We start from the raw sequence: 24806 nt of genomic DNA on the forward strand, positions 1-24806 counted from the left end.
CCCCTTATGATGCTTTGCGCTGGAATCTCCACCTCTAACTCATGGCGGCGGTGGTAGAGGCGGTCAAGTGTTTTTCATAGCACCCGTGAAAGCTCGAGGTTTGGGATTCCGTGTGCCTTTGTTTGTGCTGTCTGCGGAGCAACGTGCGGTGCCTGGTGGGGAGCTTTTCTGTGCGCTGCGAGGGGAGAGAAGGGCCGGGTAAGTCCCGAAACGCTGCGGGAGAGTCTGCATCTCTTCCTTCAGCGCCATTTTGTAGCAGCGAGGAGGTTCCAAACACAAGAAAACGGCAGGTAACCGTCAACGAGTGAGTGTGTGAGTGACTGGGTGCCTGTAGGCCCTCGCGACCATTGCACGACTTTTTCGTCCGTTCGCACGGGATTTCTAGAGCAGGCTGCCGGAGCCGAGCGAGCAGACCCGACGGATGGGTGTGCGTTCATAGCGTCGAAGGCAGGAGGAACTCCGCGGGAAGCGCAAGCACAGCACCGGGTAGGCGACAGGGCAGGTCCCGTTCCCTTGTGCGTTTGTTTCTCTGTGCATTTATCGCAGTATTTGACGCGGCGTCGCTCGTTTTCAGGTTCGTTTTGCCCGCCGTGCCAACCGGAGTAACCGTTTCGGGATCGATGAGGGCACATAACGGCGGCTTTGGGCCTCTTGCGTATTTACACTTCATAAAACGTGCCGTTTTTACGGGGGCGAGGGCGCGTGTTACTACACCATTACTAATGTTTTTCATTCTAAGCAAATTGCAGTTTTAGGGCTTGGTGCTGGTTTGTCTCGTTAATACTGTCGCTGACATGTACCGTATTGGCGAATCGACAGGTTTACTCGGGCATTGAAAGAAACTTTATTAAAATGTCAGTCACAATGACACATCAGAGAGGGGAGTAATCCTGCGTAAGACCTCATCGACGTTGGGCTGGGGTAAATGGAAATGCGGAAGAGAGAAAACGGAAAACTTCTCTTTGCAGGGGGGGATTTGGAGTTTAATCCGCAGAAAGCGTCTTGTGCGTTGAACCCTAACGCGTTTCGCCGACTGGCACCAGACGCGGAGACCCGAGACATCGTGCCCTCTGGCATGAAATCAGGTGCGGATTCGTCCTGAAGTGTTTAGTTTGTGAATCGTAACGTAGCTCAAGCTTTAGTTGAGTAAAATAAATAAAAGTCGGCCTCAGTATTTTTCAGTTCCTGTTGGACACAAGTTATTGAAGAACTGCTGTATCTCTATCCCGCAATCCCGTGCATCTGTACAGTTAGATTTTTCTCTGCTGTTGCACGGGTTTCCTGTGGATTTCTTAATTTCACGTCAAAGTATGCCTCTCAGGTCCCGTCGGGAACTGAGTTCTACTTGTTGACGTCGCTTTCCAACATTTTTTGAGTGCATCAGGTAGTCCTGGGGTGTTGGGAGACACATTTGATGTAACCATAGTATAGACACAATTTTAAAAATTTGAGTTCCTTTGTTACTTAGTAAAAAAAATTTCACAAGTGGGAAATTCAATATCTGGCATGAAAAATACAGTGTGAAATGTACTGATTTTGTTATTCCGAGGCACTTGTATTCCATTGCAAAATTCCAGCTCCTTAGGGATATATAATTTTTGCCACATTTTTACAGGTTGTGAAAAATATATGAATTAATTATAGGCGGAGAGATCAAGATCAGTTATTTCTTCAGGAAAAAACTAGAATGGTGTATAATTTCTGGATAGTTTTAATCTTTTACAGATTCTCAGTTCTTGTGCTTTTATAGGGATACGTGAGTGTAAACTGATTGTCAAAGTGAAAGATTCAGAAATTTTAACCAGGGATGTGAATTCAAAACCAGTGTCTTAATTTTTCTTTTGAAAAAGAATTTAGAATGAGCTGTCACAATTTGAACAGTTTTTAATTTCATTATAGGTTGCACAGGCCTGGAAAGTGTGTGTGTCTCACTCGTTTTTTCACACTCGTATGAAAAATGTGTTCTTTATAGATTTCTTGGATGCTGAATTCAAATCTGGTATCAAAATTGTCTCATTCATACCCAGTTTTTGAAAGGTGGCTTAAGATGAAAAAAACTTTAGAGGATGTTAAATTAGTTGGACTTGAAAATTAATTGCACATTTGATTGGTTAAAATCTAATTATTGTTTGCAAAAAGTATTCACATGGTATTGTTTTTTTCCCCTCTCATATTCCTCTGAAGGTGTTTCCAGTGAAATGACCAACTGGTAATGACTCACTCCACTTTCCATTTGAATGATGTCCTGATGAAACCTCTCTTTCTTTAGAGACCACATCCCTCTTCTCATCTTTAAAAATCTATTTCCAACACTCACATTTACTGTAGATTTTTTCCCACATGTTGCACCCAAGTGCTGTGTTGGAAGAGAGATGCTCCTCAACCAATTCTTGTAGTTTTCCACCTTTGTATTCCCAAGAAATTTGTGCCACATGCTTTCAAATGCCCCACAAGCTCTTTTTATTCAGTTTTGTGCAGCATGAAAGGTTCCAGGATTTGAGGTTCAATGGGAGACACCTTCTTTTAATTCTGCTAATGGGAGGGAACTTCTGCCTGAAGTATTTGAATTTTTACCCATTTACATTCATTGCCTTTACAAAGTTTTTTGATCTGTCCCAGCTTTATGTGAAGTGGGGAACATTTTTTTGATGTTCTTCTAAATGAGGATTTTCTTCCTGTTCTTTTTATGTTCTATCTAGCCCCTCAATTTGTAAAACCAGTTAACTTTTCCTGTCTCAATAAAAGAAAGGTGTGCATTCTTCTGTTTGCTTACTGTTACTTGGGCCAGACAATGCATCTTGACCATGCATATTTTTCTAAAAACATTTAATCAACAACTTGGTTAGTTCAGAACAATTTTATCCATGTGAAACATCAATTTATGGCTATTTTGAAGGAACATGAATGGGGGGGGGGAGAGCACTAAGATCAAAAAATGTATAGCAAGTACCTGATTTTGAGGAGTTTTCACTTCAGTTAACATTGAAAGTTAAGATTGGAATTTTTCATCTCAAAATATTTCATTTAGTATTCTGAGTACTGGAAGTACATATGGCAAAACTTAAGATGGATTTTTTCAGTGAATCTGATATTTTGCAAAAATTATGGTAGAAAAATGCCAATTTCAGAAATGGAGTCATCACACGCAAGTCTATAAAGTACACTGATTTTTGTGCAGGAGGAGTTTGGTACACATCAGTGAAATTTGTGTAGGATTTGCTAATTACCTCTGTATGTAATTATGACTAATAGTTCCAAGTTGAACTGTTTTGCATTTTTAAATTTTTCATCTTAATGGTGATTTAAAAGTTATAGCTTTTATTATTAGGATTATCAAATCCAAGAAGAGTTTCATTTTTAGCATTGAATCATTGAGGGCATTTGCGAATGTGCACAGGAAGGGATGAATTTGGCTTCCCATTGTGCCTGAAGCTGCTGTGTAACGGGTAATTACATTCTGCTTTAAGTTCTCATAAAATGTATCGGTAATTGAACATTAAGTAAAGAACATACCTGATGCATGGTATTACTGCATGGCTTTTCATTTATAGTACTGTGTACAGTGATTTTTACACTGCTTAAAAATTGCTTTCACAAAAAACATAACCGCAGTAGAGAATGGTAGTGTTTAGTGCTCCATTCTCTATTCCTTGGTTCTGTCACTTATGTAGCCACTGCTCCAGGTGTGGAAGTGTGGAGGCAATTGTACTATGCACCTTGTACACACAAATTGCTTTTAGATAATACATGTTTTGTGAGTAAAATTGTTTAGCATATCAAAGCCTATGCCCTTTTGCAGGCTTGCATGATTAAACACCTCCCAAGTTGCAGTAAGAAATTATGTACACGGTATAAATTTACATCAGATTTTGAATCAAAATGTTTGCTTGAATTTTCTTAAAGGATAAGTTTGAACATTTTTCAAGTTGGAGTTTTCTTTACAAACATGGTATATATGCATTTGCCATATGAATTGTGTCGTAAAGGTAGTGTTGTTTTTTGTTTTTTTTTTATATATATATATATATATATATAATATAAATTGTAGAAAATACATAGCTAGTCCTAGGTTACAATATAAACACTATCTAGTACTGGGCACTACCAGAAAATAAAACCCAAAAAACTTTGATTATGTGGTATTCAATGCAATAAGAGAACTTGCCTTCTGTGTTTCAAGGGCATGTTTGTGACAACAAAAGGGATGTAAAAATGAACACTGTCGTATATTTCTTGTACTATTTTTCTTGAGCTAATGATACATTTTCTGTTCTTGTTTAAAACCAGTGGCCTTAGATATAGTTTACTATGATTTTTGTCTTTCAATTTAAAACCATGCCCCTTGGTGTTGAAGGGTTTTTATGAAGAAGACGAATGCTAAGCCAGTGTGCACAGCTGGTCTTCTTTTAAAATGGCTGAATTTCGTCATAATGGTGGTGGTTGCTTTGAAAATAACATTTATTAGTTATTTTACAATGTCTTGTTTAATCTCCAGACATGAATCAATGCTCAGAAATTTTTGGGCTTGAAAAGTGGATGTATTCAGTAAGCTTTTAGACTTTTGTTTTCCAGGCAACTTGTGCCTCATAAAGTTCCATTATTAAATACCGGGAGTGGATATTATTTTTTTAACTTACGGAATATGCTTAACATTAACACAACTTTTGTGTGGAAAATTCATTTATACCTTGCTTGTGAAGAAATAATTGATTTCTACATTGATTGCAGCTGAAAATGAGTGGGTATATAGACTTTTCAATTTTGTCATAATTTCATTTATTTGTCTATTTAGGGTCTTATTTTTAAGTTGTTTTAATGTCATAATTAGTTTCTTTTTGTGTGTTTTTTGTTTCTTTGGTGCTTTATGTAAGACACATCTATTCAGACACTTGTGGAACACTGGTTCAGTACATATTCGTACGTTTTAAAAACACACTGTTTGCTTTTGAATATGGACATTTCAATAGGCTAAGCAAGCATCACCAAGTTAACACAGTGCTAGAGTTTAAACTAATAGTGTTAGTGGTTTGCAATGTTAAATAGCATCAATGACCCATTGCCTTATTACTTGGAGTATGTAAGAATCTTTGCCTTTTAGTTTTGTTTACATCTAGCTTTTTCTGATGCTTTTTTAGAGCTCAAGATGACTAATGAGGAACCTCTTCCAAAGAAGGTATGAATTAAGATGCACATTTTCAGTTTGTTTTTTTTATTGCTGAGTTGATTCTTGATAATGAATACATCCAATTCCTGTAGGTTCGCCTCAGTGAGAATGACCTGAAGAATCTCTCAAGAGATGAATTGTGTCTAAGGTAAGTAGTCAGATTTGAAGTTCAAGCAAGTAATTTTTATTTCAATGTGATATTTATGTTACACATTTATGTTATAGATGGAAACAACATGAAGCATATGTTCAGGTTCTGGAGGCGAAATATGCAGAGCTGAACTGTAAGTTCCCCTTCTTATTCATTGCTGTGTCTTTGAAGATGTAAATGATTTTCAGCATGATGGGTAATTTGCTTCAGTTTTATATCGAGTAGATTTGAGTTGTTTTACAAGAGATCCATTGTTGCCACTTTTCATGAACTCTACTGATATTTGGGCCTGTCTTTCTCAGGATAGTGAAGTCTGAAGTTCCTAAAACACTTAGTTTCCCTCTAATGCAGGGGTGTCGAACTCCGGTCCTGGAGGGCCGCAATGGTTGCAGGTTTTCATTCTAACCACCTTCTTAATTAGTGACCTGTTTTGCTACTAATTAACTCTTGCCTTAGTTTTAATTAACTCGGCTAAGACCCTTTAGTTCTTTCTTTTTCTTTAATTAGCAGCCAAACAATAATTTGACACAAAATGAAGAAACAGGTGACCAGCTAAGCACATTATCTGAACATAAAGAAAGGTGATGGTCTTGGTAAGGTTGATCTCTCAGGTCAGTAATCAGAAACAGAAAATCAACAGTTTTGGAAATGTCTGCTGTGGTAGAATGAGAGCAGCAGCAAGCCATGGAATTAAACAACAGCCAGAATTGGCTTCTCATTAAGGAACTGGTTGGAGTGAATTTGGTTGGAGTTTGAAGCTGCAGTTTAGCTGGTCATCTGTTGGCTCGTTTCATGTCTCATTTCTGTTTGGCTACCATTTAATGAAGAAAAGAATCAATTGAGAGGACTGAATCCTTAAAAACAGGGCTAGTAAAATGAAGGGAAAAGGAGTTAATTAGCAGTGAACACTGGTCAACTGTTAGAACGAAAACCTGCAGCCACTGCGGCCCTCCAGGCCTGGAGTTCGACACGTGTGCTCTAATGCATAGTTGACATAGCACCTCTTTACAGTTGGTGTGAATAGTTAAAAAAAAAAAAAACAAAGTGGTGAATGTTGTCAAAAGCAATTTTTAAAGCAATGTCTTTTGTGCAGTCTACGAGTACTTTGTTCATTTCTCTTACTCGGTGCAAATGATTTGTAAACTATTTTCATTTTTATTTGCATTTCTTTGTGCTTGTCATTACATAGGAGATGGGTGGCGCGTAGTTCATGGGGCGTTTTTATCCGATTATGGTCTTGATAGGTTCTATTGCTGTGTTTCACCAGTCTTTAACACGGTGGTGGTTGTTTTTTTTTTTTTTCTCTCTGAGGTAGTATTTTTCCTCTAGTGTTTCTTAACTGGGTGAATAATAGAATGACTTCACTAAAAATGTTCATTTGTTGCCTGTGCAATCCTACTGACTTCTGTTTTAGGACTTCTTGAATTGAAATGACTCGGAACTGTAGAGTGCTTTAGGTCTGCTTAGCTCCATTTACATTACAGTATACATATTTCACCAAGACAATTTTTTAATGTAAAACATTTTTTCTTCATTATGTCGTACTGTGGATTGTTGCCAACTGAGCAAGCATAGTAATTATCATAGATTGTTTTCAATTAAATAGTATTTAAGTTGCTTCTCATAGTTTTAAGTTGTCAACTTATAGTTGCTGCTACATAAAAGAGAACTACCTGTCTGAACATTTCTACCCATTATGCTGAATATGACCTGAGCTCAATCAGCTAGCTAATCTTGTATACGTCATTTTAGAAATCTGTGTGTGTGTGTATACACTGTATGGCTAAAGGACCCGGACATGCTTGTTAATTTTGATGATTATGTAAGATACACACTGTTGTCACCACATTTTCACTTCATTAATTATTCAGATGGTTTTTATTTATTCTCCCACTTTATTTGATCAGATTTTACTTTTTACTGTGTGTCAAGCATTTGTGTTAAGTTTTCTGTCCTACGTCTTAAAGTAGCCTTTTAAGTGGTGTGCTGGGCTTGAATGCTATTGTGGTGGTGGATATCTCTTCCCCATGTTAACCGCACACACACACACAGCTTTCCATATGATCTATAGGCATTACTCATTAAGTTAATAGAGGTAATCCTGCTGTTCTTTCAAGAGAAGTTGAAAGGTTACAGTTAGTGTAAAACTGAAACATTCATAATTTGTCCATGGTAGTGTTTTGTACAGGTAGAAGTCATGAGGCTTCTGCCAATACATGTTTTTGGGAAGGTTGGCAGCATGTGCCTCATGGTTGATCTTCACAATGTATACCAAAGGAGTGGAAAGTATAAATAGTAGGGATTGGCATCTTAAATAAGTTTGCACTCACATTCTAATGCTGTATACAAAGGACTCCAGATGCTTCATCTTTTGCACTCTTATGGAAACTTCCCATTTTACAATTTTCCAGTCTAAGATGAGTGTGGATGCCTTTCTCCTGTTTACAAGAGCAGTTCAAAGGTATTTATATACACCAATAAGCCACAACCTTAAAACCACCTTCCTAATATGTAGGTTTTCCTTGTGCTGACAGAACTACTCTGACCAGGTCATTGAGGAATTGACTCCACAAAACCTCTGAACGTGTTCTGTGGTATCTGGTACCAAGATGTTGGCAGCAGATCCTTTGCATCCTCTAAGTTGCGAGCTGGGGCCCCCATGGATTGGAGTTCTTTTCAGCATATTCTACAGTTGCTCGATTGGATTAAGATGTTGGGGATTAAAGGCCAAGTCAACACCTTGAACTTTTGTCATGTTCCTCAAACCATTCCTAAACCATTTTTGCAGTTTGCCAGGGCACATTACCCAGAGTATCTCACTGCCTCTGCTGGCTTGTCTTCTTCCTATAGTGTATCCTGCTGGATATCTCTTCCCCATGTTAACAGCGCATATATATACACACACCGCTTTTCCACATGATCTATAAAATAAAGTTCATCATTCCAGGCAGCCTTCTTCCATTGCTCCATGGTCCAGTTCTGAAACTTTATAGGCTTTTTAGCTGTGGACAGGGGACCGCATGGGCACTTTTGACAAGTCTGCAGCTAGGCAGCCTCAAACACAGCAAGCGGTGGTGCACTGTGCGTTTTGACAACATCTTCTGATGGCCAGCATGATGTCTTTCAGAAATACAGTACTGTGAAAAAGTTTTAGGCAGGTGTGAAAAAATGCTGTAAACAAAGAATGCTTTCAAAAATGGAAGTGTTGATACTTTTTTTAATCAATCAACAAAATGCAGTGAATGAACAAAATAGAAATCTAGAATCAATATTTGGTATGACCACCCTTTGCCTTCAAAACAGCATCAATTCTTCTAGGTACACTTGCACACAGATTTTGAAGGAACTCGGCTGGTAGGTTGTTCCAAACATCTTGGAAGAACTAACCACAGATCTTCTGTGGATGTAGGCTTCCTCACATCCTTCTGTCTCTTCATGCAATCCCAGACACACTCGATGATGTTGAGATCAGGGCTCTGTGGGGGCCATACCATCACTTCCAGGACTTCTTGTTCTTCTTTACACTGAAAATAGTTCTTAATGACTTTGGCTGTATGTTTGGGGTCATTGTCCTGCTGCAGAATAAATTTGGGGCCAATCATACGCCTCCCTGATGGTATTGCATGATGGAAAAGTATCTGCCTGTACTTCTCAGCATTGAGAACACCATTAATCCTGACCAAATCTCCAACTCCATTTGCAGAAATGCAGCCTCAAATGTTCAAGGAACCTCCACCATGCTTCACTGTTGCCTGCAGACACTCATTATTGTACCGCTCTCCAGCCCTTTGACGAACAAACTGCCTTCTGCTACAGCCAAATATTTCAAATTTTGGCTCATCAGTCCAGAGCACCTGCTGCCGTTTTTCTGCACCCCAGTTCCTATGTTTTCGTGCATACTTGAATCGCCTGGCCTTGTTTCCACATCGGAGGTATGGCTTTTTGGCTGCAACTCTTCCATGAAGACCACTTCTGGCCAGACTTCTCCGGACAGTAGATGGGTGTACCTGGGTCACACTGGTTTCTGCCAGTTCTGAGCTGATGGCACTGCTGGACATCTTCCGATTTCGAAGGGTAATAAGCTTGATGTGTCTTTCATCTGCTGCACTAAGTTTCCTTGGCTGACCACTGCGTCTGCGATCCTCAGTGTTGCCCGCTGCTTTGTGCTTCTTCAAAAGAGCTTGAACAGCATATCTTGAAACCCCTGTCTGCTTTGAAATCTTTGTCTGGGAGAGACCTTGCTGATGCAGTAGAACTACCTTGTGTCTTGTTGCTGTGCTCAATCTTGCCATGACATGAAACTGTCTTCCACAACCTCACCTTGGTAGCAGAGTTTGGCTGTTCCTCACCCAGTTTTAAGCCTCCTACACTTCTGTTTCAGTTAATGACTGTGTTTCAACCTACGTGTGACATTGATGATCATTAGCACCTGTTTGGTAGAATTGGTTGATCAGACACCTGACTAGAATCCTACAAAATCCCAGACTTTGTGCAAGTGTACCTATAAGAATTGATGCTGGTTTGAAGGCAAAAGGTAGTAACACCAAATATTGATTTGATTTAGATTTTTCTTTTGTTCTCTCACTTTGCATTTTGTAAATTGATAACAATAAACAATCATTATTTATATTTCTGAAAGCATTCTTTGTTTACAGCATTTTTTCACACCTGCCTAAAACTTTTGCACAGTACTGTGTGTGCTGCAGTAGCTCTTCTGTAAGATTGGACTACGCAAGTTAGCATTATCTCTCCTCTTGCATTAGTGAGCCTTGACCCTGTTGCCAGATCACTGTTTTTCCTTGGGCCACTTTTGGCAGCTACTAACCGCTACATACTTGGGAGCACATCACAAGACCTACCATTTTGGAGAAGATCTGACCCAATCATCTAGCCATCACAGTTTGGTCCTAGGCAAAGCCTCCCAAGTCCTTGCCAATTTTTCCTGCTTCCAATATATGGCCTTGAAGAACTGACTATTGACTTGCTGCTCAGATACTGTATATCCAGCCCCTTGACAGGTGCCATTATAACAATAATCAGTGGTTTTAATGTTGTGGCTGAGCGGTGAATAAAAAAGTAGCCAGCCTTTGTGCATGTTACACAGTGTGACTGCTTTCCAGAAGCATTGTATTTGTCATATTGTCAGCGTGTGACATGTCACGCTAGTGCTTCAAATAAAATGAACAGTTGCTTTTGTATGGATTTATTTCTGTATATTTTTAACATATACAAGGATGTACACTTTATTTCACTGGAAGGTAGCAAAACAAGCAACAATGACTGGCATTATGCAAGAAAAGCGTTCATGTCACATATAGAAAAACTCACAATTTGGAGCCATTTTGTGAACTTTACTGTTGACTTGTAGTTCAGTATGCAACACAGCTCATAGCTGGCATCAGCCAAACACATGGTAGACATCACAAAGCCACCATTCCCTCAACAGTGCCATTTAATTTGGTAGACCTTGACCTGAAATAGTTTGTCTGAACTTTTTTTGATATATAGTATTAATACATTTTAAGATCTCACATGGTACATGGAAGCTGTATTTGATAAACATTTTTCATTAGTCATTACTGCATATGAGTGTTTGAGTTTTTTAAGATGAAGAACATCTCATGAAAAGCAATCTCAAAACGGAATATCTGATAAAGTGAAAGTGTCTTATTGACCAACGTTGTGTTAAAAAGGCAAGCTTAAACAGTTGTTAATAGTATTTTGAATTTCCGTGCTTAATGGTTCATGGAGCATTTTGTTGGGATTAAGTGTTCCTTTAAATTACTCAAATGAAAATGTAAATGAATAAATATTATGTGCCTTTTGAGATAACCTAATGGTCTGTGGTCATAATATCATTCCTTGTAAATTACAATTTATTTTGGGGGGTTACAATTGCTAGATAAAATTCTGGTCCTGGATGTGAATTTTTTTTACTTTGGCTTTCTTGTTATCAGCAAATGATGTCACTGGTTTGAAGGAGTCTGAAGAGAAACTTAAACAGCAGCAGCAGGAGTCTGCAAGAAGGGAGAATATCCTTGTCATGCGGCTTGCCACAAAGGAGCAGGAAATGCAGGAGTGTACTGTAAGTATAACTTGTATAGCTTTTATTAGTTGGTGTGTAGGTTGCATTAAATGTCTCCATCTTTTTGGGAAGTGTAGCCTATTTTTTTTTTCTTTTTCAAATGTAGATATCTTCCTCCATATGTTAATGAATTTAGTAACCGTCTTCATATGGGTATTTTCTATCAGTTGTGCATAGTTTTCTGCATATTAAGTAGGTGTCTTTTAGCATGGATTGTGTAATAGGTGAGACTATAACTAAATCTACAACAGTCTGAGACTAGTGTTTTTTGTGGATGCAACAAATCTAGCAGTAAGCAGTTTCAGTAAATGCAAAATCAAAGCTCTTGACTAATTCTACTTATATATACACACAGGTATGCTTTCAGGTTCTTTAACCTTTTTTTTCCTTCCTAGAATAATGCATGAAAAGGCTACAAAATGCATTTCCTCTTTGATGTTGTAGACCATATCCAACATTTTTATTGCGCTTTCCCCTAAGATCGGTTATTTATTACAAGGCATTACTTGTGAAAAGCTTTTTATCTCCTAAACTTATCTCTGCTCATGTTTCTTAAAACAAATGCATAGTAATGATTGCTTTACCTTAAAGTCACTGGTCTACCTTTATCTTAAGACCAGCAAGTGCTAATATATGTTAAAATACCAATGAATACAAATCAACAAGAAGTTTAGTTAAGCAAGAGATATGTTTTCTGATATCCTTAGCTTCTGCTTTTCAGATGGCTTTAATGCACATTTTAGTCATGCAGATTGTGGGGTTTGTGTGCTTTGTTAGTCCTTTACCAACTGAGGCTTGTTTAGAAATAGGCTTTTTTTTTCCAGCAAATGTTGGTCGTCATAGTACAGTGGCTTGCTTTTCTTGGACGTTTGGTCACTCAAATGCCTTGGCGAATCTTGGAACACATCTTTCTTATTAACTTGATTAGTAATGTCATTTTAATTGATAACTAGAAACTCCAACCTTTGGCATGATGAATATTTTGGAGAAAGTGGGTGAATAAGATTGATGAGCTTGTTAGGCTGAATAGCTTGTTCATGTCAAATTTTTAAAAATATTTTAAGTCTTAATTTTGGCTTACAGCATATTGTCAATGTCTTTTCTCATTTTTTGTTTAATTAAACTGGAAAACATAGGAAGAGAGAGATTGTGAGTGTGAGACAGTTTGCAGTGTCTTAGCTCAAGCCTAACATGTTCAGTTGCTCTTTCCATTTCTAGCCAGGATTGTGTGCACTTTGCTTTTTAAAAAACAAATAAAGCAAGCAGCAGATAATTGAAATGCAGTAGACAAAACAGTGCACAGAAAAGGTAGGTACATTGCAAATAGGTCAAGAATGCTGCAGCATATAAAGAATTGTCTTTAGGTGGAATTTGCTAATATAGTGGATTGCAGAGATTGATAGTTTACGTGTGTGAACTCATTAATGTATGTTTGTGTATAGTTTCTATAACAGACACAGTAAGTATCAAGTGTAAAATGGGGCTTTTGTAATGGATTACTTTAATTGTAGCAGTTCTCCACACAAGAGTATTGCTCATTATGTATTTATTCCGCGGGCCAGTCTGTGGCTCCAATGCATGTACCTAATGATGACTCCAGCTCTGACTAAATACATAATCAAAGCAATTGACACTAAGACGGAAATATATGTCTAGATTCATTTGTCTGTTTTCTGGGAATGGGTAGGAGACGCAACAAAGTGTAAATCACCTCTGGATTGAATGCTATTACATTACTGTTTATGCCTACACTTAACAAACCAATTTTGTCATGTGGCGACTCCACAGTCAGTCATATATGCATGGAAGTATGGCATGTCATTTTGTTACCTGCTTACTGAAGTCATGGGTTGTGAAAGGTGCTGGAGCCTCTCAGCTAGTGCAAGGCGCAAGGCAGGAACAAACCCTGGACTGAGAGCCCACTCACACAATAGGGCCAATTTGGTGTCTCCAATTCACCTAAACTGCATAACTTTTGGGCAGTTTAAGGAGACCAGAGTACCCAGAGGAAACCCACACAGACACTGGGAGAGAATGTGAACTCCTTGTGGGAGGACCCATGACAAAAACTCTGGTCTCTTTACTGCGAGGTAGCATTGTTACCACTGCATCACCATGTCACTCATGTAAGGTGTGAGAGTACCAGAAATGTTCTCATTTGATTAGTGTCTTAGCTGTGTGTATTTCCCCCATCCAGAGACTAATATAACCTGTCCTCCTCTTGATAAATACAACAGCCTCCTAATTTAGTTGACCTAAACTAAAATCTGATGTGTCTGCTAGTATTGTTATCTGGTTTTGTTATCAGATGACTTATATGATAGTGATAAGCCTTTTCCATGACCTGCTTATCCATATTGGGACCAGCAGTTAAGGCAGTCGACGTTGTTTTTTTTAGTTTGGATGTTCAGCATTCAGTTCATCACTACCTGACTTGTGTTGTATGTACCACCCTTTGATACCGCCCCACTCTACCATAGATTAAGCAATGTTTTTTCAAGATGCTTGTATTGATATGGCTGGTAAGTTGTTAGTAAAATTAGCAGACAGGCAACACTTTGAAATGAGTATTATCTCAGAGATAATGTAGTGAGCAATAGAAATCTGTTACTGTGCTGTTATTTTTATATACACTCACAGACTTGCACAGCCAGGCAGTGTTGCACAGCATTTTGTTTGTACAAGCCCTGCAACATGACGGTGACCCAGGGAACACACCTGTTTGAGAATACATGTTGACTATGTATACAGTAATGAATGAAAAAGATTCTTTTTAAACTGTTTTAGCAGTGACATTACCAACCCTAACAAATTACCTTACTTAATCTACTCAGAGTAGCAGGGTGAGTGATGTACTGTGTCATCCATTATGGATGCAATGATACGTGAAGCAAAAGGACACCTTTTATTGGTTAACTAAACAGATTGCAGAATGCAATATCCATACGTGAAGGCTGGTTCAGGAATTTTCCAGTCAATTTTCAGGTCAAGTTAATACCAAAAAAAAAAGAAAAACATTGCCTCATACTTTCCCATGTCAATGTTTGGCATGTTTCTGAGGAATGTTTTCCTACTGCGGATGTGATTAATACCATGTAAAATTTTAGGTGATTTGTTGATCAAAGATGTTTAGAAAATGAAGAGAAAAGTGCTGGCACCTAAGCTACAGGCCCTCCACCTATACATCCTTGTCATAATGCATATCGATGCTTTAAATCAAATATGCACACCTGAATTAAATTGTTACAACAAACCCAGATACAGTGGATTGTCAAACTCCTGTTCCCTAGTTCTCCTCATTTTATACGCTCCAGTGGTTAATGAATACTCATCAGTACGGCAATTGTTCACACACTGGTGCCTTTTATAACTTGCACATTTATAGCAAGGTTCTAGTCAAGCAACAAGCACAGAAACTAGGAGGAAAGCATGCTTTTATACAGGCCCAAGATTTTGTAGTCTATATAGTATGGAAAAGTTTCAGATCATTTGTCAGATTCTAGACAAATGGGGAACAGTCGGCTTTCATCATACATAGTAATAGTTGGTGTCCTTGAGTTCTTGCTTCTTTACCCATTATAGGCCTTAATGGAGCTTCTTGCACCCATTTTGGTTTTTCTTTTTAAAGTTGTACTGGTAGTCTACCAATTTAAGGAAGAGAATATTAATAGCCAGTATGTTTTATTTCACAAGTTTGGTTTAATTAGGAAATGGTTCATCGACTTTTGGTTACATACATTTCATGGGATTGTGTCTTCTTCCCATATTAATTATTTCTCCCTGTAGATTAAAGTTAGAATTGGGAGTTTGCAGCAAGGCCAAAATTAAATATGGTAAAAAACAGTATTGTGTGTGTGTTTGTGTATGTAATAAACTTTTTTTAACATGCAACAAATGTGTTGCTGATTGTATACACAGTCACACCTCTTATTCTTCATGTTTGTCAGTGCTCTGCTACTCAAATTAATTTGTAAGTACTGATTCTGTTTTATTCAGTCAATCGCTGTCACCATTGCAAAGCAAACATGTCACAAGACATGGCTTTTCCTTGCCCATAGCTTCTTGTTTTCACCAATTGGGCTGATCTCTGCAGCACTCTGGGTAATATTTTTTAAAGTGTAGGTGCATTTATTACACATAGTCCAGATAGAAGTCCATACAATAAGGCATTGCCTTTAATAGTGTGAAACACCAACAGAAAACTCACATTTCTTATTTCCTTTTCTATGTGCGGATTTGCACATTATGTGAGAACATGTTTTTACAAATAAATGTGTTCACAAGTTTCTACTTTTTAGCTTAGCAGTAAAATAGATTTTTCAAAATGCACACAGCAAGAAATGTTCATCCAGTGTTGTAGATCAGCCAGTTTATCAATCACTTCTCTAGAGGGAGTTAACATCTGTCAGCAAATAACTAGTGCAGCTTCCTGTCATTCTAGCAGACATTTCAGATGCACAGTATTGACCATGTTAGCTCTTTAAAAGCCCCTGATCCCTATTTTGAAATAGATTTTAAATTGATAAAGTCCAGAAACTTGGTCTTATGGTTGACTGTCCAGCTTTTTTCTCTTGGTATACAGTTTGACATTAGAAATATGTGACCAGTCTTAGCCAGTATTTATATGAAAGACTGTTTAGCATGGAATTGCTACACAATCGGTGTCTCTTGTCGAGGTTTGTGGATACAAACCTTAAGAGGACTAGATGTAGTTCCCTGCTTTTGTTCCCTTTTTTGTAATAGGGAAAAGTAATTGGTATTTGAAATATGTTGTCACTGCTGAGGACCTTCTTAGTTTTTTATATCACACAAGGGTTTGTGAAATGCAAGTCTGTTCCAGACTGATGCTAAGGTACTGATGTGAGAGGTTTAATGAGGCAGTTTGTGAGTGGAAATTGCAAATTTGCTCTTAATGGATCTTTAAACATAAGTGTAGTCACAGAGCTTTGCATAACTTGATTATCACCAATTAGCAGCCATGTATTTAATTACTTACAGGGCAGAGCCATGCTCCCTGAAAGAGCTTAAAAGGGGGGTGTGAGGGAGCATGGCAAGTCGGTCGAACTCTGACTTGGTAAAGGAAAGGTGGTGTCTGGTGTAATGCAATGACTTATGAGGACAGTAATCCACCTTGAAAAGGAAAAATGATGGCGACCCAGCCTAACAGGGGAGTTGATGAGGGTCCTTTTTTCAGAGGCCTGTTAAACAGCTGATTGTGTCTTTGTACTGCTACTTCTTCCACTGCACCCCAGATTGTTAAATTTTATTTTGTATGCTATATGTCATGATGAAACATCTTTTTTTTTTTTTTTCTTGTCAAAACCTAGAGTTTTTTGAAGGGGTCAGTTCAAACTTGTGTGGTTATCATACTATCAAAGAACTTTCTATAGAATGCTCATATATGCATTTTACAAATGGTAAACAAGCAGCTAACAATAAGAAGTGACTATTAAATTTGTGGCCAGTAATCAATGTTTAGATTATTTCTCTTTTTTCCCTTTTTAAAATTGCAGTATTTTGTTCTGCCCGTATGCGACATTGTTGAGACTTCGTGAAGTTGAAGTCTTGCACTACAAAAAGTTTTGGCAGAGGGTGTTTGCTGTTAACAAGCCTACTTTAATTAAGCTGTAATTTGTGATCTTTTTTTTTTTTTTTTACATTTTTTTCTTTAGCCATGAGAGTATATACATACACTGCCTGGCCAAAAAAAAAAAGTCGCCACCTGGATTTAACTAAGCAAATAGGTACGAGGCTCCTATTGGATAATTACTGCATGGCAATTATCTTTCAGCTGGTAACAAGTTATTTAACCCTAACTGGTGCAATGAGTTGCTTCTCATTTCTTAAACAACAATGTCGAAAGATGCATCTCGTGGTCGTGAAAGAGATGTTAGTCTGTTTGAGAAGGGTCAAATCATTGGCATGCATCAAGCAGAGAAAACATCTAAGGAGATTGGAGAAACTACTAAATTGGGTTAAGAACTGTCCAACGCATTATTAAAAACTGGAAGGATAGTGGGGACCCATCGTCTTCGAGGAAGAAATGTGGCCGGAAAAAAATCCTGAATGATCGTGATCGGCGATCACTTAAACGTTTGGTGAAATCAAATTGAAGAAAAACAACAGTAGAACTCGGGTCTATGTTTAATAGTGAAAGTAAGAGCATTTCCACATGCACAATGCGAAGGGAACTCAAGGGATTGGGACTGAACAGCCGTGTAGCCGTAAGAAAACCACTAATCAGTGAGGCAAACTGGGGAAAAAAAGGCTTCAATTTGCTAGGGAGCATAAAGATTGGACTGTAGAGCAGTGGAAGAAGGTCATGTGGTCCGAGTCCAGATTTACCCTGTTCCAGAGTGATGGGCGCATCAGAGTAAGAAGAGAGGCAGATGAAATGATGCACCCATCATGCAAGATCTTGGTGAAAAATTAATGCAACACTGGATGGAACTAAATCTTGTGACATTGCAAAAGCTTATCGAAACAATGCTACAGCGAATGCGTGCCGTAATCAAAGCCGGTTCAACAAAATATTAGTGTGTGACCTTTTTTTTTTTTTTTTGGCCAGGCAGTGTATATATACACATCTTTGAGTAGGTGAAAGGATGGCATGCAAAAATTTGTTTGTGTTCAGTTCTGGAAATGTTGTTCAATTTTAGTATTCAAGACATTGAAAACAGAAGAGGGGAGAAATGCTTACAAAGACGATGGTGTGCCAAGTTATATGCCCTGTATTACAAATGGAAAATGCATATTTATGGTATCTTGAAATGCAAGTGATTTACTGGATTGAGCTTATTCGTTTTCAATCCTGCCTTCTAAGTTTTCATTTCTTGTTTATACTGTATGCACTGATGTAAACAATAAGGAAATAAAGTACCACAGAATTGATGACAATTACTCTGTGCTGCCAACAGGAAATTTTTGATGTGATTAAATGTTTACTTATCCATGTATATGGAATTGCCAGGTATTGTCAAGGTTAGAAAGCAGTGGAATGGAAAATGTTTTTTTTGGTACATATAAGGATATTCATTAGTCTTTTTTTTTTTTTATATATATAAATTGTCCATCACTGGTTTCTGTAGAAAGAGGATTTAGAAAATTGAAATGTTAACTCTCAAACTTGTCACACTGATGAAAATTAAGTTTGAAAAATGTCTTTAGTAGTCTTTATTCTAAGGCTCTTTCTGATGGCCTCTGTTTAGGCCGTTTTCAGACAAAATAGATTTACATTTTCTTTGGTTTCTTTTTATAACTGTCAGTGGTGGTTTGAAAGGCAAATAGTCTAGTTGAGCTTTTTTGTTTTTGTTAAATGGGGAAACCAGAGGAATTAAGAAGAATAAATCTTTGAATACTTTTTTGTTGTCGGTCTTTCATTTTATTCACTATAGTCAGCACATTTTCCATGATTCTGTGTCTTGACATTTACAGTATGTGTATTTCTTATTCAGTTCTTATTTTATTGTACCTTTAGATATTTTGGAATTACTTCCATTGGTTAAATATTAAGGTAGAACAACCCACTGTTAACAAAATTGGGCTAACAGAAGCACCTAATCGGGATTCAGTCTGAAAAGTATACACAAATAGATTATGCCATGATATGTCCAGTAACACTGGATTTTTAAATATATAATACATTTTTGCCCAAACTGCCCACCCCTAAACTGGATGCATATAGACTAACGGTGTAGCCTGTAGGAACGTGATTCCTATGTTGTTTTGCCTCAACAGATTTTCACATCTGCTTTAAGCAGTATGTTGCTCACCACAATATCCAACCCCAAAGTCCCCACCTACACCCCTGAATACATTCCGGGTTGATAATCACTTATGGATGGCACTGTGTCGGGAAATGAGTTAAGACACAAGAAGCATGTAACCAACTCTTAAGTAGTCCACACAAACGTACATAATGGTTTTAGGTTGGTTTTGCATGGTTAGACTTTTGAAAAACAGCTGGCAGTTGGAAGAAATTGAACAGTTGAATTGAACACAGAGCTGCAGTGTTTCTGATCTAAGGGGATGCTAATGTTTTGTTTCCATAATATTGGCTGATAACTTCATTAATTTTTTACAAAGTGAACCATGTATTCCCTGTGGAAGCGTTGCCTTGCATTGGATGTATTTTGCTGCTGGTTGAAAATGCACAAATGCTTACCAGCTGGTGTTCATGTGGGTGAAAAAGTGGTTAACAGTGGGGGGTAAATACTGGAATAGGTGCCCTAGAAATGTTTTTTTGGGGTTTATTTGTAAAAGAGGCTTGTGTTGCATTAATTTGTATGAATTACATGGTTTATGAAGGGAAATTTTTTTTTCTTCTACCGTGAATTCTTAATAAATAGTATGGGATATTTATCCATGTGTTGCAAATTCCTTTTTGATTTGACTTTGATCATTTGAATGTCAAAAGATTATAAAATCTTCTAAGTCAAGTCAGCACAGTACTAACAGTCCTATGTTTTAAAACAACATGGCTGGACTCCTAATTCTTGCATAAATGTACTTTAGTTCAACTTTTGGAACTGGCAAAAAGGTACTGTAATTCCCCGTACTGTCGGAGCTCCATCTTTAAACAGGTAGTTCATGCAGGTTTTTGTACCAAACAATATAATAAACAAGGATGAGTTTCAATTACAAATTATGCTGTTTTCTTCTCTCACATGCTCAGTGTGGAATTATTTTCATTAATTATTCAATATGATTAATTTCAAAGAAAGTTTGCTTTAGTAATTTTGCATAGGGTTACTTAAAGTGCTCCAGCCTCATCACTTCTCAAAAAAAAAACAAAAAAACAATGCTGAGCACTGTCATATCTGTTCATGCCTCTAAAGTAATATCTTAATTTATGACCTTTCCTTCCCCTCTTTAATTTTATACAGAACCAGATTCAGTACCTCAAGCAAGTCCAGCAGCCCAGTGCAGCTCAACTGAGATCTACTATGGTGGACCCTGCCATCAACTTGTTTTTCCTTAAAATGAAGAGTGAACTGGAACAGACTAAAGACAAACTGGAGCAAGCCCAAAATGAACTCAGTGCCTGGAAATTTACACCTGATAGGTAAACAAACCAAAATACCCCCGGTCAAGACTTTCCCGACACTCCCACTGCAAGAATGCTATGGTGGGATGGCAAAAAATACTGTCCTCGGCAAGACTCAGACTTTAAGTCCCTTATTTCCAAAAAAAGACCATGTGTTTTACTGTCCAGCTTATAATACCTAATTTTGTCAGATGAAACTTGTGTTTTCAGCTTTCTCTCCCCTTGCTTCAGAGGTCAAAAGGAATCCAACTGTCCTGAAGAGGTGGTTACATTCAACAGATTTCTTCCCTTCCTAGAATGGTTTTTAGACACTTTGACACATGGTGTGTGGAGAAAATTAAGGGAGGAGCTAAAGCTTCAATTCTGTGGCATGCTTTATTGGTAGACTGATTATGGAGCAAAGAAGCTAGATTATTTGACAATTGACATAAAATATTCCATTAAAATGTTAACAGTGGAATATTCAGCGCTCCAAATGCTGCGCTAATAACTCTAAAGACCCTGGAAGTCAGTTTTGTAAAAAGACTCTGGGCTTCCTTCTTGGTTGTCAAGAGCCTAAAGAAGTGACTATTTTTACGTTTGTGGCCAGCAATCAATGGTTAGATTCTTTTTTTTTTTCCCTTTTTAAAATTGCAGTATTAAGTTTTGCCTGTATGAGACATTGTTGGGTCTTCGTGAAATTGATCTCATTGCACTACAAAAAGTTTTGACAGAGGGTGTTTGCTGTAAACAAGCCTACTTTAATTAAGCAGTTATTTATGTGATCTTTTTTTCTTTTTCCATGAGAGTATATACATATATACACTTATTTGAATGGGTGAAGGGATGGTATGCAAAAATGTGTATTTGTGTTCAGTCCTGGAAATGTTGCTCAATTTTAGTATTCAAGATATTGAAAACAGAAGAGGGGAGAAATGCTTACAGAGGCAACGGTGTGCCAAGTTAAATGCCTTGTGTTATAGATGAAAATGCATATTTTTGGTACCTTGAAATGCACGTGATTTACTGGATTTAGTGTATTCATTTTCAATCCTACCTTCCATGTTTTCATGTCTTGTTTATACTGTGAGGGAAGGGAGACTTCTCGGTAGATTGTATATTGATTCTCTTGTTGGTTTTCAGGTTTAAAAAGTCCAATGAGGCTTTATTTATTGTTTTTTTTGGGGGAAAGGGGTGAATTTGTTGAGGTTTTTAGGGACCTTTAAAACAGGGTTACCTGTACATTTAGTTTATTTCATTCTGTTGCAGTGTCTTTGTTAAAACAAAGTGTGCGCTGTTTCAATATTGTTTTGCTTTATTGTAGTAGTATACTTAATTTTTTTATAATGAGATGTTCATTTTTAATTAGTGACATTGTTCTACCTAATTATGCTTATTCAATCACACCCACGTTTTTTTAAATTACCACCACTATTTAAGTTCTAGCATTTAGTGTGGATAAAGTGGTGATTTGTTCAGAGCACTGCACCATGCTGGATATCTTTTGATCACTTCACCTAGCTTGATGGATATTCATTCCTAGACCCACCTTCCTCTAAATTGAAGCCATATTGAGGTTGCAATGAACCAAAAATGACTGGACACGGCACCGAGTGCCTTTCAAGCCACTTCTCTTAACTTGATATTAATGTTTTTATCTTTGTGGTTAAATGTAATTTAACTTTTCAGATTAATGGTACAGTTTTTTGAGGTTGCTTTGAGATCTATAGAAAATCGAAAAAACTGATTTCATTTAAACATTAACATAAGATGAAAATGTATACTAAAATATCTCAATGTGTTGTGTAGCACATGTCTGATTAATTTCTAAAATAAGAAATTCTGAAGGATTAAGGTATTGGTAATCTGTGTGCATTGGATTGGTAAGTATGGTTGGGGGGAAGGTATTGGTACTCATTATTTGACTTCAGCATGGTGGAATATTTGACGTAATTATTCAGTATTTTGAGTGTCAAAACACTTCAATATCTATAGGCAGTGCAATAGATCTCCTTTTTAAATTGCAATTCATAAAAGCTGAAGAAACTTTGTTTTAGAGAAATCTTTTTTTTTTTTCTTTGAATTGTGTATACGAAATCTGGTCCCAAAACATAAACCCTGATTTTTAAAGATCTGTTGGTAACACATCTGTTTAGGTATCCATCATAACGATTATCTTTCTGCATGTTATAAAGCACATTCTAAGCCTTTAATATGATATATAAATCAATGCAAAATGACAGTTCTGTATTTCAGGATGTATATTTTAATGGCAATTTTTTATAGCATAGTTAACGTTTCCAGGTTAATAGCTGGTTTATAATGGATACCTAAACAAATGTATGTGACTGAATAAATTAAGCAATTAAATTTACTGTAGCCAAAAGTAGCACCTAAAAAAATATTAAATCGGTAGCTATTTCAAATCGACTTTCACAATTGTGGTACATGGCATAGTTTCTGTAGTTGGTTTTATCTTTTATGTTTATATAACATCTCTGTTCATATTCGGTACAAGCATGGTAAGTTTTTAATGCTTGCATGTCTGTCTGCACAATGATGTGGGAGTTTCAGTATCTAACTCTGATTTATGTTATACTTAAAGGATTGTGTGTTCTGCTGGTTGAGAAGAAGGGCTTACAGGAGGACCATTAATTTAAATAATCACGCATCTGCCACACTCAGAATAAATTCATTCTGTGATAGTAGGTTCCTTTCCTTTGCAGCCAAACGGGCAAAAAGTTGATGGCCAAATGTCGGATGCTTATACAGGAAAACCAAGAATTGGGGAGACAGCTTTCCCAGGGACGAATCGCTCAGTTAGAGGCAGAGCTGGCTTTACAGAAGAAATACAGTGAGGAGCTTAAAAGCAGTCAAGATGGTACGATGATTATTTCTTTATAGGAAGTTTGTCTAAATATAAGATTTGATGCTTTGGTTACTTCTCGTTAATTGCTTTGATTTTTAAGGGTGGTTTTTGAGAGAGATTATAGTATTTCATAACTAAACTCATTGTTTGAACTAACTTTGTTGTGTTTTTGTTTGAAAATCAGAGCTGAATGATTTTATTATTCAGTTGGATGAAGAGGTGGAGGGAATGCAGAGCACAATATTGGTCCTGCAGCAGCAGCTAAAAGAAACCCGCCAGCAACTTGCCCAGCAAGATCAACAGCAATCCTCTGCACCTGGCACCAGCAGGACTACTGAGCAGTCTGGTCAGGCAGATGCTCGAGTGGCCAATGGACCAAGCAATAGCGGCCAGCTCCAGAGGACTTCGGTGTCGGGCGTTTATAGAGAAGTCAGTAGCACCGAGGAGGATTTTCCTTCCTCGCCTGGCAATGGGAATAAACTTTCCAACCACTCGGAAGAGAGATCAAGCAGAGGGGGGGTTAGCTATGCAAACCCATTGAGTGCTGGTTACGAGAGTGTCGACTCTCCGACTGGCAGTGACAATTCACTTGCACACCACTCAAACGATACTGATTCCAACCACGATCCTCAAGAGGAGAAGTCAGTGAGTGGGAAAGGTAACAGAACTGCAAATTCTCGCCATGCCCACAATGGTTTGGACTCGACTGTCAATGCACAGAGTACTGTTTCGTAATGTCATTTATATTCAGCCATTTTATATGATGTGTGTATACTTAAATGTGCATCTGCAGTTTTGTTAAGCTGACTGAGGATGCTGTTCAGATGTTGTTGGGACTAGTGTTGAAGTATAAAATGAAACTTTTTGTTTCTCTTCCCTTGCCCATGTGATTCCTTTGCCACAGTTTAAATTTTAACTTCGTTCAATTTTCTTAAAAAAAAAAATGTAGATTTGAGTTATTTTTTTATGATTTAACAAAAGTTTTCAACTCTGTTCAAGCCTGTAAAATATTTTGTATATCCAGTGGTGGTGGCTATGGGATTGTCTATATACTTTATGACCTACATTACTGCACTCTTCATGAGGAACATCATCATTTTCATGCTTCAGAGAAATTGGTGTGCTCTGCTTTATCTACATCACACACTGGGGGGGCGGGGGGGGGGGGGGGGGTTGCGTTTTGTGTGTAGTTTTTTAACAAATGTGTACATCTTTAGGTCTGTGTCACTCTTTTTTTAAACTTCCCTCCCCTTTCCCTGCTGGTGAAAACAAATGTTTTACAAGTTGTCTGTATGTAAGCAGTTTCTAGGAAATGTTCCCTGTTCAAGGCATAATACTCTTTTCCTGTACTGACCAAACTTAAATAAAAGACTTTTAACATTGTATGTGAGGTGACCTTCCTCTTCTGTGTTGACCAAGTAGAAAATTGAGGAAACTGGTTTAGTTTTGATGACCTCCTTTTTTTTCCCCAGCTTTTCACGCATTATACATGTATGTCTATAAAATAGCTGG

At 37.6% G+C, this 24806-nt stretch overlaps 1 protein-coding gene across 3 annotated transcripts; it reads left to right on the forward strand.

Moving 5' to 3' along the window:
- On the forward strand, positions 1–24677 carry wtap (WT1 associated protein). Of its 3 annotated transcripts, none has more exons than XM_028820142.2 (8): positions 2–290; positions 5136–5173; positions 5257–5312; positions 5390–5448; positions 11273–11400; positions 20286–20464; positions 23152–23306; positions 23479–24677. In XM_028820142.2, the coding sequence occupies exons 2-8, from the start codon at positions 5144–5146 to the stop codon at positions 24027–24029; spliced, it is 1158 nt and encodes a 385-aa protein (XP_028675975.1). In that variant the 5' UTR covers positions 2–290; positions 5136–5143; the 3' UTR covers positions 24030–24677. The 3 variants fall into 3 exon arrangements, 2 of the variants coding, with proteins under 2 accessions (XP_028675975.1, XP_028675974.1); XM_028820141.2 differs by having other exon boundaries at positions 2–198; XR_003718431.2 differs by lacking the exon at positions 23479–24677 and having other exon boundaries at positions 1–198; positions 20286–21044; positions 23152–23298.
- Positions 24678–24806: the final 129 nt, after the last annotated feature.

This window comes from Erpetoichthys calabaricus, chromosome 15, assembly GCF_900747795.2.
Source record: "Erpetoichthys calabaricus chromosome 15, fErpCal1.3, whole genome shotgun sequence".
NCBI lineage: Eukaryota > Metazoa > Chordata > Cladistia > Polypteriformes > Polypteridae > Erpetoichthys > Erpetoichthys calabaricus.

Bases quoted from the DNA above. Each gene is read 5' to 3' on its own strand.
- wtap (XM_028820142.2), top strand. From the start codon at position 5,144: ATGACTAATGAGGAACCTCTTCCAAAGAAG. The intron at 11,401-20,285 runs GTAAGTATAACT...AATTTTATACAG, and splicing joins AGGAAATGCAGGAGTGTACT to AACCAGATTCAGTACCTCAA. The intron at 23,307-23,478 runs GTACGATGATTA...TTTGAAAATCAG, and splicing joins GCTTAAAAGCAGTCAAGATG to AGCTGAATGATTTTATTATT.